Source organism: Cloeon dipterum, chromosome 1, assembly GCF_949628265.1.
Source record: "Cloeon dipterum chromosome 1, ieCloDipt1.1, whole genome shotgun sequence".
Classification (NCBI taxonomy): domain Eukaryota; kingdom Metazoa; phylum Arthropoda; class Insecta; order Ephemeroptera; family Baetidae; genus Cloeon; species Cloeon dipterum.
The window spans coordinates 7,378,898-7,396,063 of record NC_088786.1 but is presented as its reverse complement, the minus strand read 5'-3'; the positions used below and the strand labels follow the sequence as shown (position 1 = coordinate 7,396,063).

Below are 17,166 nucleotides of genomic sequence, written 5' to 3'. Positions count from 1 at the left end.
TAGCCATTTTCATGCTCTATTGGAGAAAGGAAAAAATGTTGCGCATTAAAATCGAGAAAAACATATAATTGGAGGTGGAAAAATATAGATGTGTAATGTCCTATGAAAATATTCCTGATATTGTTTCAAGAGCTTAAAAAATATTGTGTTCATTGTCAGTTGGGAAGTCCCAAAAGAAGTTAAAAAAAATTCACACAAATAGACAACCATGTCGTTCTCAGATAAACAAAATTTAAACATGAATCAATTTTAACTTAAACTGATCTCATTTTGACTTGTCTAGTTAAGATTCCCAGATTTTGTTTTAGATTTTGGCCACCCGCATAATACTGGTCTCTACTACTCTCACTCGTCTCGTCCAAACTTGTCTGGGCGTTAATGAAATGCTGCTATTTTGAGATTCACACGGTCCTTGAGGAGCCAAATTCGAAACTATTTAATAAACGAGCGTGGCCAAGGTCCCTAGGTCATCACGCGTGTGCTGGAGGCAGGTCTAAAATTTTCAGAGGGTCGGCCCGTGCGCTGGCGAAGTTGTTTATTCCCTCCATAATTCACGCCTATCCTTTTAACTAACAGGAGCAACTCTTAAAGTGCTTGTTCCGCTCGACGCGAGCGCTCGTTTTGATTGATCGCCCGCATATTTCACATTAAAAACGGCAGACTAAACGCCACCATTGCCGCAGATGGAATGCTTGGCCTAAATTCCCAGGCATTTTTCCGGCTGTGAAAGAGATCAAAGGCCCTCGTACAATAACATACAAACAATAATTCATAAACTTTTCACTGCTTTTGATCTCGCCCTGCTTTTCGAATCAACTATTCACGGAGACAAAAGCTGAAATGAATTATAGGCGGAGAGCAGTTTATTACTGCGGCGTTTTACGAGTTGGGATCGAGCAGCAGCAACAACAAGCAGCAGCAAGCGTCCTTGTTGCACGCCTGCTAGGGGTTGTTGAGCAAGAAGCGGCGGCCTTTTAATATCACTCGGGCGCGCGCTGCGTGTGCATATTTCCGAGGGGAGCAATATTCCCACTCGTTTCGGACGCAACAGCCGCGCTCTTCGCTTAATCCGAGTTTTATAAGCAGCAGGCGTGCGCCGCGCGGCATTTGAAGAAGCGCGTCGCCGTCGTTACATGCGGCTCGCCAGATTAACCCCCCGCCCCGGACCACCCCCGCCCAGCCGCCCGCCCGCCCTTCCGCAGGCTCGACTTGACGCCCCATTAATTTTTCGCAGCGCCTGTTAACCGTTTGCGACTCAGTTTCCTGTCGACTCAACCCTTTGCCGCGTCGCGTTCGCTTGATCGTCGTCGTCGCTCAGCGTGCCACAAACTTTCCGTCCCGAAATTTACAGAGGGGCGCAATTGACGACCAGAATGGCAGGGCTTAAAAGTTGCGTGGCTTTTGAGCAGATGCCTCTCTGTGGCTTGGATTACTATGCGGCGGGAAAGAAGATGGATCCAGTGAATCCTCACTGCTGCCGAGTCAAATCAGACCCTCTCAGCCTCAAAACGAAACCAAATACTTCAAACTTTTTGCATTTGAAAGCTAATTTTTAACAACCTCTAGAAAACCGACTAAATAAAACATATATATCCGACTAAATTTAGTAGGTTAAGTGGATTTTTCGCCATTACTTAATTTACCGACTGAAATAATCGATTTCTAAGTGATTTTTTTCAGCTAACATGGTCGTTGTAAGAGATGAAAAAGGGAGTATTGATTATTTTTGGGGAATAGAACAAAAGTGTGAACAGGAAATTATGAAAAACTGTTATGTTAGAGGCTGTTGGGCTTTGCTCCAAATTGTAGCTGGATTTGTTTGATGAATTTAACTATATTAAACACGAGAATTTGTGAGGATTGTTTTTAAGGGTGGGTTTCAAGATTTCTGAGGCTGAAAGTGGCCAAAATAGTCCATAAGAGTAATGTAAAAATTTAAACTAAAAAAACTACAATTTTTATGGAAGTTAATTCATTATAACTTTTTGAGGATCTCCAACCGTTTGTTAAATATAAAAATTAATGGTGGGTTAGAAAAACTTTTATTTTGTAGGTTTAAATTTTAAAGAGTGGGAAAATATTGAGGATTACAGAGACCATTTTCAACTCAAAAGGAAATTATTTTTATATTAGTGATAATCCACAAAGCTTTTGTTTCTATTTTAATTAACTTGCAATTAATTTATTCAATATGTAACAAAATTTGAAATGTATATTCTAAAATATCAAAAGCACTGAATAAATAACATAATTCCTATTTAATTGCCATGTTTTTGAGTCTAATCCTCAAACCAGTGGTCTATTTTCCTCATCAAAAATTCAATTTAACTCGTTTTCGGCCCCAAACTAAATCCGGCAATCAATCGACTTTAAACCGGATCGAATCAATTAATACTGGAGACACACCATCGAAAAACGTATCATTTCCGCACTAAATAATAAATAGGCGTAAAGCGATTACCGCAAGTTGGTGATCGATTTCAAACCCGGGAGCAGTGTCAGTTTCGCCCCGGCTGGAAATAACGATTCACACGCAAATTACAGGCTTTGTTGTACTTTGGGACGAGGCAGCCAAAAGTCGGGCGCGCACACCAGAGTGGGTGGCTTGCGGAGGAGAGGGTGTCGGCCCTCATCAATCACCCCTTACATGAAACTAATTGATTTTCTGGTCGCGCGCGCCGCACTCGTACCGAACAACTCGAGGGAAAAAGCTGAGAGCATATGTGCGTGCATTATACATATGACGCGTGTGTGTGCACTTGTCGTAGGCCGAAAGCGACAGCAGGAAGTTTAAAACGGGAAAACTGCATTTAATTTCACAAATAATCATGAATTGTAGATTGCATTGTTCCCTTAATTGCTTAGTTTTAATATTTTACATATTTTTACTTAACTTTACATGTGAATATTTCAGCAACTTTTCTTTTAAAGACCCTCAGACCGCATCAATTGATTCTTGAGGGTTGAATTTAGGTAAAGTTGCTATTTTTTCCGACCAAAATGTCCAGCGCGACGTGCGTACCACAAGTATAACTTTTTTACAGCCAAAACAATATGAACGTATATGCGAGAAGTGCGCATGCGTTAGAGCTGGCTGGATCTGACAAAGCCATTCGTACAGGCGGTGTCTCTGCAGGTGCTCAAACCAGCCCTGACGCATGCGCAGTTCTCAAATATACGTTCATATTTTTTATGAAGTATAGATTTATTTTGTTTTTGCGGTAAAAAAAAGTTCTCACGTCACGCTAGACTTTTACCTAATTCGACCCTCAAGAGTCGATTTGTGTGCTCAGAAACTTCGTCAAAGACGATCTTTTTAAGAAATCCTCCTTAAAAAAATAAATATAACAAAATATCTCCAACCTTAGTATGTAAAATATATGTAATCATATTTACCAAGTAAATCTATATTTTATATTTGTAGCAAAGCAAAGCATAAAAGACTTTTCACATTTAACAGTTTTTACGTTTCCTGTCCCCGCTTTAAATGATTGATGAATCGAGAGACCTCTAACTCGGGCAAAATGGCGCTTGTGAAGCGTAACGCTTGCATAATACGTGAAATGGTCACCTATGCACACTTGTAATGCGCGCGCAAATATTTTAATGATCAGCCTGTGCACGGACGCGTGCAGCCAACGCTGCTGCTGCGGTTTATCATCATTTACGTTTGACATGGACACGCCGCCGAGAGCATAAAAGCACCACGCTGGGACAGTTTGGGCGCGAATTGAAACTGCTCTCGCCACACACACGCGAAACAGTCGGCCAGCATTTACATAAATACATACATGGACGTACACACGCGAATATGTACACGTTCGCTTCACATGTGCGGTCGCGGATGTGTTTTTTGTTTCGCTCTTCGGAGTGGAGTTTCGTGTACAGCGGCACCGCTTCAAATTTTTGATAGGCTGCTTCAACGGTGCAGCAGTGAAATGTGCCGACCGGGTGGGAAAAAACGGAGCTTTCTCGATGGAGAGCTTTTTAGATTGGAGAGCTTTTAATGTTAATTACTCTCCTGACTATTCGAGCGAAAGAGCTTTGCTCCAGCGTTCGGTGTGGCCCTCTAGATAAAATGCCGGCGGAAAAGGAGCATCGAGCTCATAATTGTGATGAGAATCGATTGCAAATCTCGGGAAAAGAGCAGAGCCTGAGATTGATTAATAACCAGATGTTAAAAATTTTACAAAAAATGTCTATATTCCGGTAAAAACTAATACGATTCATCTAGAGGACTGGTGATTTTTTATTTAAAATTTATTTGGGCTGTGAATTTTAAATTATTGACTTATTTTTCTGAGTTACCAATGGTTACGGAGCCATCAATTGAGCACGAACCATATAATTAATCCATTTGTAAAAAGAAATTGACAGTAAATTTTATCGAAAGAGGTTGACAAAATTTATTGAAAATATTAAATTTCACATGTCTATAAATTAATTTACTAAGAAACTGATACACACTTCCAATTTAATTGTTAATTTTTTTATTCTTGTAACAAACTGTGTACCAAGAAAACAATTGTATTGCCTTTCCAGAAATACATTAGATCTTTTGTATCTCAATAAAAATCAATTGCTTAGGGGAAAGAGAAAATTGAAATCACGTCCAATTACACTGCTTGTACAAAATCAAGGAAACTGCATTTTATTGCAGCTCAGGGACCTCGCGTGATTGGGCAAAAAATTGAAACTGCTTGTCTCAAGGGTGCTGATCTGCGAGAATATTGCTCGACGCTCATTCCTTTCAAGCTGCACGACGCCGGAGAATCGAATTAACCTAAATGCCTTATGCAACCCGCTTGTCCGTTGTGCTCAGCGCGTTGCATAGCATTGGATTTCATTCCGACTCGCTGCTATCTGATTTCTTTCTTTGGCGATGTGTTTTGTCCTATCGCTATAACGATGAGGAATACCAATTCTTTTAAATATCGCTTTTATCTTTGGAAAAATAGGAACTTTAGCTTCTGTTGATACAAACTTACTCGACTAAACAGGATAAAAAACGTAATTGTTAAATAAAATAATTTTGTTTTTTGGTCAAATAATTTTGATCAAAATTATGAAATGAACAGTTTGACAATTTTTTTGCTCATAAATTAATTTTAAAATTCTAAAAAATTAAAATATGTAAAACTTTCAATGAAACAGGCCAATGTAAGTTGATTTAATTGGGTTACTAGAAAAAATAGTGAAAAAACTGAGCGCGCAGCCCTACTGATTGCTAATTATCAATTTCTAGCGCTTAGTACTGAACATCCCGGTATGATATTTCATAATTAATATTAACTAGATCATTCCCTTTTTCTGATTGGCTCTGTTATGAACTCTGACTCTTTTTCCCGCAATTTTCCTTTTTCTCATCAAACGCAAGTCTTTGCCCCTTCTTTCTAATTTGCCGAGGCGGCTCGACTTTTTTCTCTGCTCTTAATTAAGCCGTCCGCGCGCCCAGCAGAGCAGCTAGAGAGGATTTGTTTTGCACGCTCGGGTTGTTCGTTTGGTAATCAGATATTGCGAGAGAGCAGAATCGAATGCTTTGAACGCTCGCTGCTGTTTGTTTGGCGTCGGGTTTCATTTGTATATATTTTACTGATGGCGTACATGCACGGACGCACGAGGATATAATTCGCCCCGTCCGCACAAATTACACGTAGGCTGTATATTAAAGCAGGCGGTGCTTTTATTTTTCCATTCTCTCTTTCAAAGTTTGAAAATGAATGAGGTTCGATTTTTTTGATGCACAGCACTCATCTCCCCAGAGCTGATTGAAAAGTTGGTCGGAATTTCCAATCACGGCCGCTGCCGCCGCATCCCTCATGCGACTCAACTACCAAGCAACCACTCGTGTCGGCGGAAGCAAAAAACAAAATGGGTCGCGTAATGAGAGTTGCTAACTCGCTATGTGCTTGTTATTTCACACAATGCACACGCGCTCCCTCGACTTTTATTATTGCAACAATGCGCAGCGGCTCCCGGCCCCGACCGACCTACTTTTTACCCAATCGCGCCCCGCCGCAGACGCCCGCCCGTCTTCTCTTTAATTAACACGCTCTCTCTCTCTCTCTCTCTCTCTCTCTCTCTCTCTCTCTCTCTCTCTCTCTCTCTCTCTCTCTCTGCCGCGCGGTGGCCTCGACGGGTTCGTTGGAACACTGCTGCACTCACGCGCCTTTTTGTATTCACCGTCCCAGCTGCTGTTCCAGAGGGAATTTTCGCTGCTGCTGCGAGAGAAGAACCGCTTCACCATTTGCAATCATCAGTGGAGTGGAGGATTTACGAAAAATAAAAAAAACGCTTCCATCTTGTAAATTGTGCCTAGCATTTTACCCCAGGCACTTTTCAGAAGAAAAGAAAAATCAATCTGCTTGTATTCATGTACACACGCTTAAAAACAGAAAATACAATTTTTTTGAGCACAGGCTGTTTTTCAAGAGAGGAAATAGAAACAGAAATTAGAAATTCCTGCTTTCTCCTTTAATTCCAACAGAATATGATTTACTTAGGAACAGGAGAGGCAGGAAAGATTTTCTAATCTTAAAATTTTTTTTATTTAAGCACTTAAATTAGATTTAAGAGGTTTTTGTACGAAAAATATACTTTCATATTTTTTTGGTGAAATATAACTGCCCATCTAGACGGATTCTGACCAGATTTAGACGGTTGTTTGTATTTAATTTTAAGCCAATCTAATAGTTTTAAACAGTGTAAATGGATTTCTCCAGAAATAAATTACGTTTTTGTTTATGTTTATTTAGGAAAAAACGCACCTAATGTACGAACTTATCGTCTAAATTTCACAGCCTCAGTTATTGCATTAATTACATCTAAAAATATACCTTGTTAAGCAATAATTAGAATTAAACAGAAAATTCAGCTGTCTGAAGAGGACAGGAACACAAAATTCATTCTTTGACTATGCTCTAAGTAAAACTTCAAGTTTAATTTAAAATTAAATACGATTATTTGATTTGCATAAAATCATAACTCAAGTCGCAATAAATTCAGCCACCGCCGAAATCAAGCTTTCCCCCGCGGCAACGTGCAAGCAGACGATAAGGCCTTGTATAATCCTCTCAAATTTCACTCATCGCCTTCGGTGCAGCGGCAAAATCAAAAGAGCTCTCCGCATTCATAACGAAACCACGCATTTTATCAGCCATTACGCAGGACTCGCGGAATAAATCGGGCGCGTTCATTTCGAATGTACACGAGAGTGGATTTGATCGGCTGTCTGTGACGAATCGATGCCTCTCGTCTGATTATGCAGCGTCGTTGCTTTTAATTGGGGCTCGATGTCAGCCGGGCTTCCCTTTAATTTGCCATCCACTCGGGGGCGGAGAGCGGCGGGCCGGTCGGCCGTTCACAAAGCGAAAGTGTGTGCAGCTGCATATAAACGCGGCAAATGGCCTTGTTAAAAGTTTTGAAAGCCGCGCGGCGGCTCGATACATATGCATATGCATGTACGAGCAGAACACGAGTCTCTTTCTATTTCCTGGCGGCGACGGAAAGCGGGCGGAGAAGGGCATGAATTGAACCGAATGGCACACTGCAATTCTCGACTAAATTGCCGCCTAAGTGCACACCAACTTTATATTCAATGTGCGCCGCGCTGACAGACTATTTTCGTCGTTAATGAGCGGCTGTAAATATAAAATAGCGCTCGCGGATAATTGGAATGGCTTTAAATCTGCATTGTTGGCGCGCTATTTGCAACGAACTAAAATGAGGAAAACACGAATAGAGGAGCTATACAATCTTTTCTGCCGGCAAGAAGGATTACACCATGAATGAAACCTGAAGAAGCAATTAGACTAATCATTCCTCGAAAGGAATAAGAGGAAAATATTTCATTCCTTGGAAACTTTTTTAGAGCAGCTTTTTATAGATACCTGCTGTTTAGCTGATACTAGGAAAAATTGATTATTTGATGTTGTGCCAGAAAGTCGGGATGAGAAATATAAATTTGGTTAGATTTTGTCTTTCATTTCTCGATCTTGACTTTCACAGATCTTGAAGATGTTCACATAAAGAATATTCAGTAAAAATTTCAAGCACTTTCCCATATTTTTGCTACACTTTGATCAACAATCCTTGAAAGTAAAGGAAATTTTCAAGAGTGCAGCAAAGCTGACTGAATATTGTTTCCAAAATATAAAATTTGTAAATTTGGCTTCTATGAAACATTTGAGCTTGAAAATAAGTGCGAAAATATAAGCCAATATTAAAGGTAATTTTAAATCTTTTTACTATTTAAAGTTTAGAATGGGGCTAGAAATAAAACTTTCACCTTGGCGATATTGTCTCTAAGAAAAAATTGGAAAGTCTCCAGATCCAGAAATTTTGCTCGTTGAAATAAAAAAAACTTGCAAAGCTCAACCAAAACTTTACCATAAATGTAACTTTTGCTCAAACATTTTAGTTGTAAATAAAAAGACCAATGTAATATAGTTTTATAAAGAAAAGCACTCTCCAGCCAACGATTGTGGGACAAGAATTACTGATTTCACAGCGTTGCTCGTTTACTAATTACCCGTAGCGCTTCAAACAGAGCTTGAAACCAGTGAGCGGAATCGGCGAATAATGCGCCTCGAGTCGCGAAACTAACTGGCAAGGCAAATAACGTGCACGCGAGGCGTTGTTAATGAGAATTAAGGAGGCGCTCTCGCTATAAAATTCACGTGCGGTACAAAGGCCAGCCAGCGTTAATTTTCAGGCCAAAAAGGTGTGTATGGTTTTGAGAGAGACCAAAATTATACCGCCAAGCATCTTTTGCGATGTACGGTATACGCTCGGCTCTTCCCGCGGGGCGAAAATCTGGCTCGCTAGCCAGGACACGCAGTGATTTTCAGACCGGCCGCAAATCCAATTTTTCCGGCAGGGCAAAAAGGGTTCTGCGCAACGAACCGGGATCAATCGAGGCCGATGAAGGCCTTCCTGATAAAATTAATGGGTTGAAAGCGGCATCGTGACAAAAAATACGGACATTTTTTTACTTTTTTGTAATGGGGAAATTATGCGAAAACTTCCTGATTAAACCTTCAGCCTAATAACAACAGTCGCTATATAGGGATGTTTTTTTTCTAAATATTAAAAGTAGACGCTCAAATGAAATACGCTCTATAGTGAGTACAATATTTACGAATTTGGCAGAGCTAAATTGTTATAATTATGCTATTAATCATTTTAATTTATAATAGAAGCCCAATTTTTTTAACTATCGGTCCAAAGTTACGAGTGTGTAAAGTGATTTCATTATAGCTCTGTTATAGTACAAATAAAGTAAAAATTTGGGTTTAAATTGAGAAATCTATTTTTGTTAGTGCTGAACAAAAAGGGTGAAGTTTATTAATCAATAAAGCAATAGATTGAACTTTAAACTTCTCTAAATTTTACCCAAGCCATTTTGTTTGCTCTTGTTTACTGTTTGCAGCCATCATGGGAAATTATCCCATTTATCAAACTTTCATAGTCTTCACAGAAATTTCATCGCACGAGTTTTCTAATTAATTTAGACGTAAACTTACCGATTCCTGGATCATCCTGAGCTTCTCGACGGAGTTGGGGTTGAACGATTCCATGATGAGGCGGCGCATGGTGTTTCTCATCAGGGGCTGCAGGTCGGAACCTTTGGCCCCGAAGGCCAGCAACACTGCTGCACCAATCACGGCCATGATAAAGCACAGAACCTGCAGGCCCGCGAACTGCAACAAAACATGGAAAAATACTTCAATGATGATTTTAAGGAGGAATGATTTTGATTATGTAATTATTAAGAAAATCAATTCAATAGACCAATAACTGCACACATATAAGCCAACATTACAAATTATTTTCAATGGTTGGCCTGTTTCTATCCACTTTAAAGAGTGGCACTTTTCGCCTTTAATAATTCAGGGCGGCGAGAAATCAAGGATTGCGGCGCTGCGAAATTGGCCAATTTGCGGCGGCGTCTGCAGCTAGATGAATTATTTTCAGGCAAAAGGAGACAATGTCGAGCCGTGTGCATAAGTAGCCGCGTTTAAAATTCATAAGAGGCGTTTGGAAAATCGGCTGGCAGGCGGCCAGCTGAGAGGCGCGGGCGAAATGGGAAAGGAAGTGGTTTTGCCGACTCGATTGTTATTCACTCAGCGGCCCATTGTTTCGCGCCAGAAGGGCCCGTGGAAATTAATTCAGAATTACCTGAGTGCGTCTCGGCAAAAGGAGGGCTAATTTGCATGCGGCCCGCGTCGCCAGCTCCTTATTTCCGAGAGGGAAAATGCAGCCGCTCGGAAAGTACGCGCGTTCTTTCGGCCCGAAGAGAGTAATTTGCCTCCGAGCTTTCTCTCATTTTCCTCGCCGGCCGTGCTCTTAGGTATTTTTTTGCGACGCCGAAATTGTCTTGTCATCTCGCCGGGCTGAAATATTGTCACGGCCGCAGCACCTGCGATCGCAGCACTTTGTCTTGATAAATTTACGGCCGCAACCTTCGCTGCTACTTTTTCGCCGCGCGAGCGCGCCTAATCCCCCCGCCGGCCCGGGAATCATTAACGGGGGGCAGGTGCGGCGCCGCCTGCCGAAAGCCAACCCCCATTAACGGCCAAATTACTTTCGGCCGTGCCGCTAATCCTCTTAAAAACATGAGAATTATGATTCCGTGCCCGCAAACAGCACCGCCGCCGCCCGGTCGAGAGAATGACCGCGATCGTGGCTGCAGCTCGCTTTGCGCTGGATTTCCCGCATCACAGCGAAACGGAAAGTGCCAACCAAACTGGCGGTGGGACTCCATTGTTTAGCCGCCGCTATGAAAATAACTTGTCAAAAGCAACGAGTTTGGAAAATAAATCAGAATGAGCCACAAAAGCGGTTGAATAAATCACGAATTAAATTGATATAATTTTATTTTAAAATGGAATGGTTTTTGGAGGGTTTTTGTGTATTGATTAATTATACTGGCCAAGTTAAAAACGACGTTAAATTTACAGTTTTATTCTCAGGGTTGGAAAATTTATACGGCTTTATATTTAAAGAAATGCAGTTTTTTTAACTAATGTGTAAATGATTTAATTGAAAAATTACAAACAGTTATATTAAATTGGCATTTTCATTTTGCGACTCAAAAAGAAGAAAATAACTTATTTGGTCTAAAATAAATAAAAAAATAGAGGAAAATGATAATCTAGATGCTGTATTTGAATAAGGCAAAATGCACAAGCAAACAAGTCAAAATACTAAAAATGTGATCCATTTTTTGACTATCTAAGTTTCTTCCAGTCAATTTTGATCACAGCACCATTTTAGAAGACTTTAAATGTGGCTTCAATGAACAATAATATTACGTGATTTGTGCTCTTTTACTGTCTAAAAGTAAATCAAACTCTATTAAAAAAGTCTTTCGTCTTATATTCATAAGCAGCAAGTTACCAGGCAGGAAAATTTGAAACAAAATCTAGTTCATCACGAAGAGTTAGTTGATGAATATGAAAAAAACTCCCCTCCTAGATTAAATATTCACGATCGGGTAAATGATCAGCGGAACATGTTTCTCGGCAATTCTAGCGCTGCTTGAATTAGATTGCCATTGGATATAAAGCAAGTTGGTATATCAGAGGATCAGACAGAGAAAAGAGGCCTCTTGTGTATCACGAATCGTAATTTCGGTGCGCGTGTTGCGTGCTCAGCGGAATCTGGCGCAATCGCCGCCGCGACTCGCAGGTGAGCCGACGCTGCACTTACTTACGAGAACACACGCGGCTGCGGCGGCTCCATTTGCGCTCGCGGCTCGAAATTGTTATTACCCCTTTTTAGTATCACGAGCAGTGCATCGCATCAAGGGTTTTTGCCACCGCTTTTCCCATCAGCCGGCCTTACCTAGTATATATATCTCGCGTGTAAACACGAAAAGCGGCTCTTTGTGTGTGTGTGTTTTCATTTCGCTGCGGTGTAAAATTGATGTATTTACTCACGAAACACGTCTTAAGTTATAGAGACAATGGAATTGTGTGCAAGTATATAAAACATCAACTTTCCTTCTTGCCAAATGAAACTTGAGATGCTTTTCCCAAGCTTCTGCGATCGGGATTTACACTCTCTTGGTGGAGTGGAACAAGATCCCTTGTCAGCCTGTACGTACGTACACTTTTCTTGAAAAATGACGGCTTGTATGTTATAGTTTCAAGGAAATCTGATAGCGCGCTAAAAAGCGATTTGTCATGAGTAAAATACGAAATATTCGTGCTCTCGTGTAATACACGTTGTTTGTTCAAAGATAATCGGGGCTTACGTCAATTCGGACGTTTTACAATTGCTACAGCCTAAGCAAGATCCTATCGAAGTTTATAAAAATAGAAATAATGGAGTGTAATAGTAGATTGTATCAACTTCTTAATTTTTACTAAAAAGAAACTTTAAATTCTGCAGAGTCATCGGGAACAACGTAAGTTAAAATTGTTAGAAATCTCACAATTTTGCAGTGGAAAAATGCTCTATACTCTTGAGGTTTTTGTGTAGATGTATTGAAATAAAATACATACATAATAATGTATATATAATCAAAATCATTGATAGATGGCGATGGCTCAACTCATACATTGTTGGATTGGAACTATTTATCATTTTGAAGCAATTAAATAATAATTCAAACGAAATTCAAGCTATTTAATTGCATCTTTTTTTGCAACATCACCTCCTGTACTTTGTGTATATCTTTATAATGAATTTCAAATTATAAATAAATTGGAAAATAAAATAGTATTTTATTTAGAGCGATAATAATGTTGACAGAGATTGAGAGAAAAATTACGATTCACAAAAAATGTTGATTTTTTGATCATATTTCTGCGGGTTAGTTTATTTTGTTTTGGTCCGCTTATATCAATTTAGTTTATATTTAACGACAATTTTAATACGCTCATATTGAACAATTCAATTTTTTATCGAGTTTCGGGACCTTCACTCCTCACTTCTCGGATTTCAAGCAATATAAAATGAAAAACGCTTTATTTACTTTTTTATGGTAATTTTCCTCACAGAATGAGATAAAGACAATATCTGTTTGTTTTAGCTATATGAGAAGGGAAAGACCTAATTGCGTCCATTAACTTTGCAAACGAGTAATGAGAGACTGCTGCACAGGATGCAATACAAGCGACGAGCTAAGTCCTGTTACGAACAATCATCGACTTCGACTGCCCAACACTATTAGGGTATCATTTGATTGAAACTCGAGATATTTGCCAATTGAAGCCATTCAATTGATAGGCGCAAATCAGCAGGACAAGTAGCGAAGTAAAAATGCTTTCACACGTAAACCATATATATATATATATATATATATATATATATATATATATATATATATATATATATATATATATATTCATATATTAACGAACTTTCAATGAGAACGAGCATGATATGGATAGAAATTAAATATTAGTAAAGCATGCTCATCACCAGGACCGAGCCTAAAATTACAGTTCTCAAACTTGAAAGTTATTCGATGTTGGTGTTACGTGCCGGTGGCATCAAATGCCCCTACATGCAACTTAACGTGGAATTTTTTTAAATTAGACGCTGCGTTAGTTATTAATCGCTGGAAAAAGAGAGCTTCTATAACTGTGTGACGTCATCACAGCTACAGATTATGATGCGTTAATTTTTAAAGAAATTATTGGGCTGCTCATTGGATTTTTCTTTGATGCCCATGCAATTTAAACCAAACAAATGGCAAAAGGAACAACAATCAGGGTAGTAGAGGTTGATGTTGCTTGTCCTGAGCATCATATAAATCTAAACACTGATGACGTCAACATAGGTATGTGGTATCTTTTTACCATATGTGGCGCCTGTGCGGTAGCTGATTTTACAAATTTCAATTTGATTTCCAGATTTTTTAGCTGCAACTTTAAAAATCATGTTTCGTTATTTTTTTTTACATTCCATGTCCTTCGATACACAACTCTGGCCAATTTTAACCTCCACAGAACATTTCTATTTGCTTTGAGTGTTGATTATCGGAGGAACAATCACAAACTCATCATTTTCCATTACAAACATTGCAGTCATTTCCCGCTTAGGGAGCGATTTTCGTTTTCTAAAGGCGAAACAACGATTGCAAAAGCGATTGCACGCAATAGCGGGGGTGGGGGTGGAGAGTAATTGTTTTCGCGCACCAGCGCCAACCAGATTTATCAGCAGGAAATTAAAAGACAGACAAAAACGCCGGTTGCTTTTTGCTTTTTGCGGCTGATGTACAAACAGACAGAGAGCGCGCGCGGGAGTAATCTCGTTCGGGTTCATCTGCTTTACAATTTTTTGCCTCTGGCGCCGACTTTCGGTCGCTCTCGTCCGACGCGAATCAATCTTTTTAATGGATTCTGCTTCGCAGAATAAACAGCATTTCCATTGCCCGGCCCGAGCCGACGCGTCCCGGCCCGACGGCGCACAGACAAATACACCTCCGTTGAAATTCGGCCAGATTATGCGCATGAGAAATCCGCTCACGCGAGGGCACGCGAACTGAGAATTAGCCGCTTTATTCGATAATGACGGTATCGCGCGGCGGCTAATTTTTTAAGCTCTCCCTCTCTCGTTTTCGTACCTCCCTCCCCTGCCGCGGTAATTAATTGCGTCTCGTGCCAGCAAACTGCGATTTGTCACTTGTTGTTCACCGACTACGCGACACACGCCGCATATCGACTGCACATAGACTTTAAAACGAGGTCGCTCGCCACCGCCGCGCGATTTCTATCAGACCTCTAAAAGTTAGTGCGAGATGGCTATCGCTGCGCCTCTATTTATTCTTGCAACTTGCATCGATCGCACGTGTGTGTGAGGGCAAAAAATCGTCCCGGTGAAATTCCCATGAGTCTTCGTCAGCCTGCATTTTGCCTCAAATGGATGCGAGTGTTTTGTTTGCATCGGTTTTGGTCTGACCTAAATTCAGATCATGTGGCTTGAGGAAAAAATTGAAAAATTTGTTGTTCCCATTTTTGTACAGATTTGAATACAAATTGCAAAATGTACTTCAACAATTTGTCTCAGCTGTTTTTTAATTATTTCATTTCGAAAATTTTATTTATTTAACTATCTTTAATCTGCAGTAAAAATTGACACTTTGACACTGCATTTTAAGGAATTTTTACCATAAATAAATCAACCCAGTTCAAATTTCAAAATACCAACTGTCAAAAAAGAGCTAGAAAATATTTGTACAGAATTTCCTAGCACTATAGTTGAGATGAGATATTGATCAGCTGTAAAATTAATTCAGGAATCAGACTAATTTTTGCTTTCCAATTTCAACTTGGTGAACTTTTGTCGGCACTTAAATGTTTTAAAAAGCATAATTTTGGTAAGTGCCAATAATTTAGTTTTTTACTTTTAAATGGCGGTGGCGTGGATATGGCGAATAATAACTGGATGAATTATTCATTTGGCATAATATAGTCATCTCTTCTATCAAAAACTATTTAAATGGTAGCGAAAAAAAATCTAATTTGATGAAAAAATAGTCTCCTTGTAAGGCAATTTAAAAAGAACACGGATTTCGGAAAAAGAGATGTTTAAACTAAACGGAGCTTTTAAAGTAAAAGGAACATAGATATAATGATTGCTCGACAAACCAAAGCGTTTCTCTACTATAGAGCGGCGTAACGTTTGAATTGCGGGCGAGGCGTGCTTTCGATGCTGTTCGCATTGGTTTGCATGTTGAGGTGCGTGACTTATTAGGGGTGCACAGCACACAGAGCGGCTGGCAAAGAGAGACTCTTTGAGGGCTGCGATGATCAGCAGGCACGATTCGTTCGTCGGCCGGAGCAAACCACGTTTGAAACGCGAACCGGTCGGTGCGGTCGGTGCTCGGTTTCCAATCCACTCGCTGTTTTTAATCTGCGGCCCACTATGCTCTCGCTGGCCGGCCGGAAATCGATGAAGCAAAATCTTTCTCTTTAATGACTGCTCCGCCCGGCCGCCCTCCTGCCCGCCCGGCCGCCCGTCGAGGGAAAGCAATGCAATTTTTTAGAGAGCCATTCCGTTCTGGCTCCCCTCTGCATGTGTACATCCGTCCCAAAGACATTCTCGTTTCATTATTGCATCGAAGGGAGAGACAATGGCATCGCTCCTTTCCAATTGAATCCGGTCCATTTCTGCCTGGTTTACGAAGGGGGTTGCAAGACGACAGGCACGTCAAAGACAAAAGTTGATCGAATCACACACAACTTTATTGAAATGGAGTGTAGGCGGCCGAGACGGAGAGTGTGCTAATTCTTTTGTCTCTCTCCCCGGCCGCATTTGCCTTTTCAACTCTCGTCTCGCGACTTCCTCTCTATTCTCCCCGGAGAGATGAGGTGCATCTATTGCATCTCTAGCTCAAAGCACTGCACGTATACATATAATCTGCTCTCGAGATGGAATTGCGCAGATTGCGAAAGGCGCAGCGCCACCCTCGAGTTTGCATAATATTTTTTATCGCGTTTATCCAGTTATAATAATGTGCCATGATCAAAGCATCTCGCGCGCAACTGTTTATTCCCTTTTTGTTTTGTTTTGCGTCACCGTCTCTTCTCGTCGTGCACGCCGAGTGGATTTTTCAAATGATTGCATACAGATTGAGAGATCATAGAGAGAAATTCACTGTCGACGTAGGTAGAGTTGCGACTTTGAATATTTTTTTTTTGAATAAAATGAGCATGAATCACGCAGCTCTGGAATTCTTATCCGGAATTTGCCAAAATATCTCAAGCGTCATTCATGGAATGAAATAACGCTGGTCTCTGGTGAGCTGATTAAAAAACATTGCTTCGAGGAAAATATCTAGAATTTTCTAATTCAACATGATTTTTTTCTTTCAATGCTGTTTTATTTTTGCTTGTAAGATAAAATATAACTTTTTTAAACTATAATATCATCATTCTGGATATACGAAAGCTTCTCCAGAGGTAAAGAAATAATTTTCTTTTGAGCAGGAAACGCTGACAGCTGGAGAGGGCACTTGTGTGTATGTATGTGGCCATTATATGCGTCGAGTTGGCAAGAAAATCTGCACATAATGCGAATTAGAAGCAAGTCGACACCGCCCTCTACTGCTGCTGCTTCTGTTATTGAGAAGTCGCGGGCAAATGAACCCTCCAGAGGAAGAAATCTCTCTTCGGAGTGCTCATTGAATAAAATCCCTGCCTTGCTCTCCTT

The 17,166-nt window shown here is 40.3% G+C and overlaps 1 protein-coding gene across 1 annotated transcript in view; it reads right to left on the bottom strand.

Annotated features, from left to right (window-relative positions):
• The window catches only part of Tsp2A (tetraspanin 2A), a 65,147-nt gene that overhangs the window by 19,708 nt on the left and 28,273 nt on the right, over window positions 1-17,166 (bottom strand). The window contains exon 3 of the mRNA XM_065497478.1: window positions 9,525-9,701. Coding sequence (XP_065353550.1) covers window positions 9,525-9,701 — 177 coding nt within the window. The remainder of the gene's footprint in view (window positions 1-9,524; window positions 9,702-17,166) is intronic.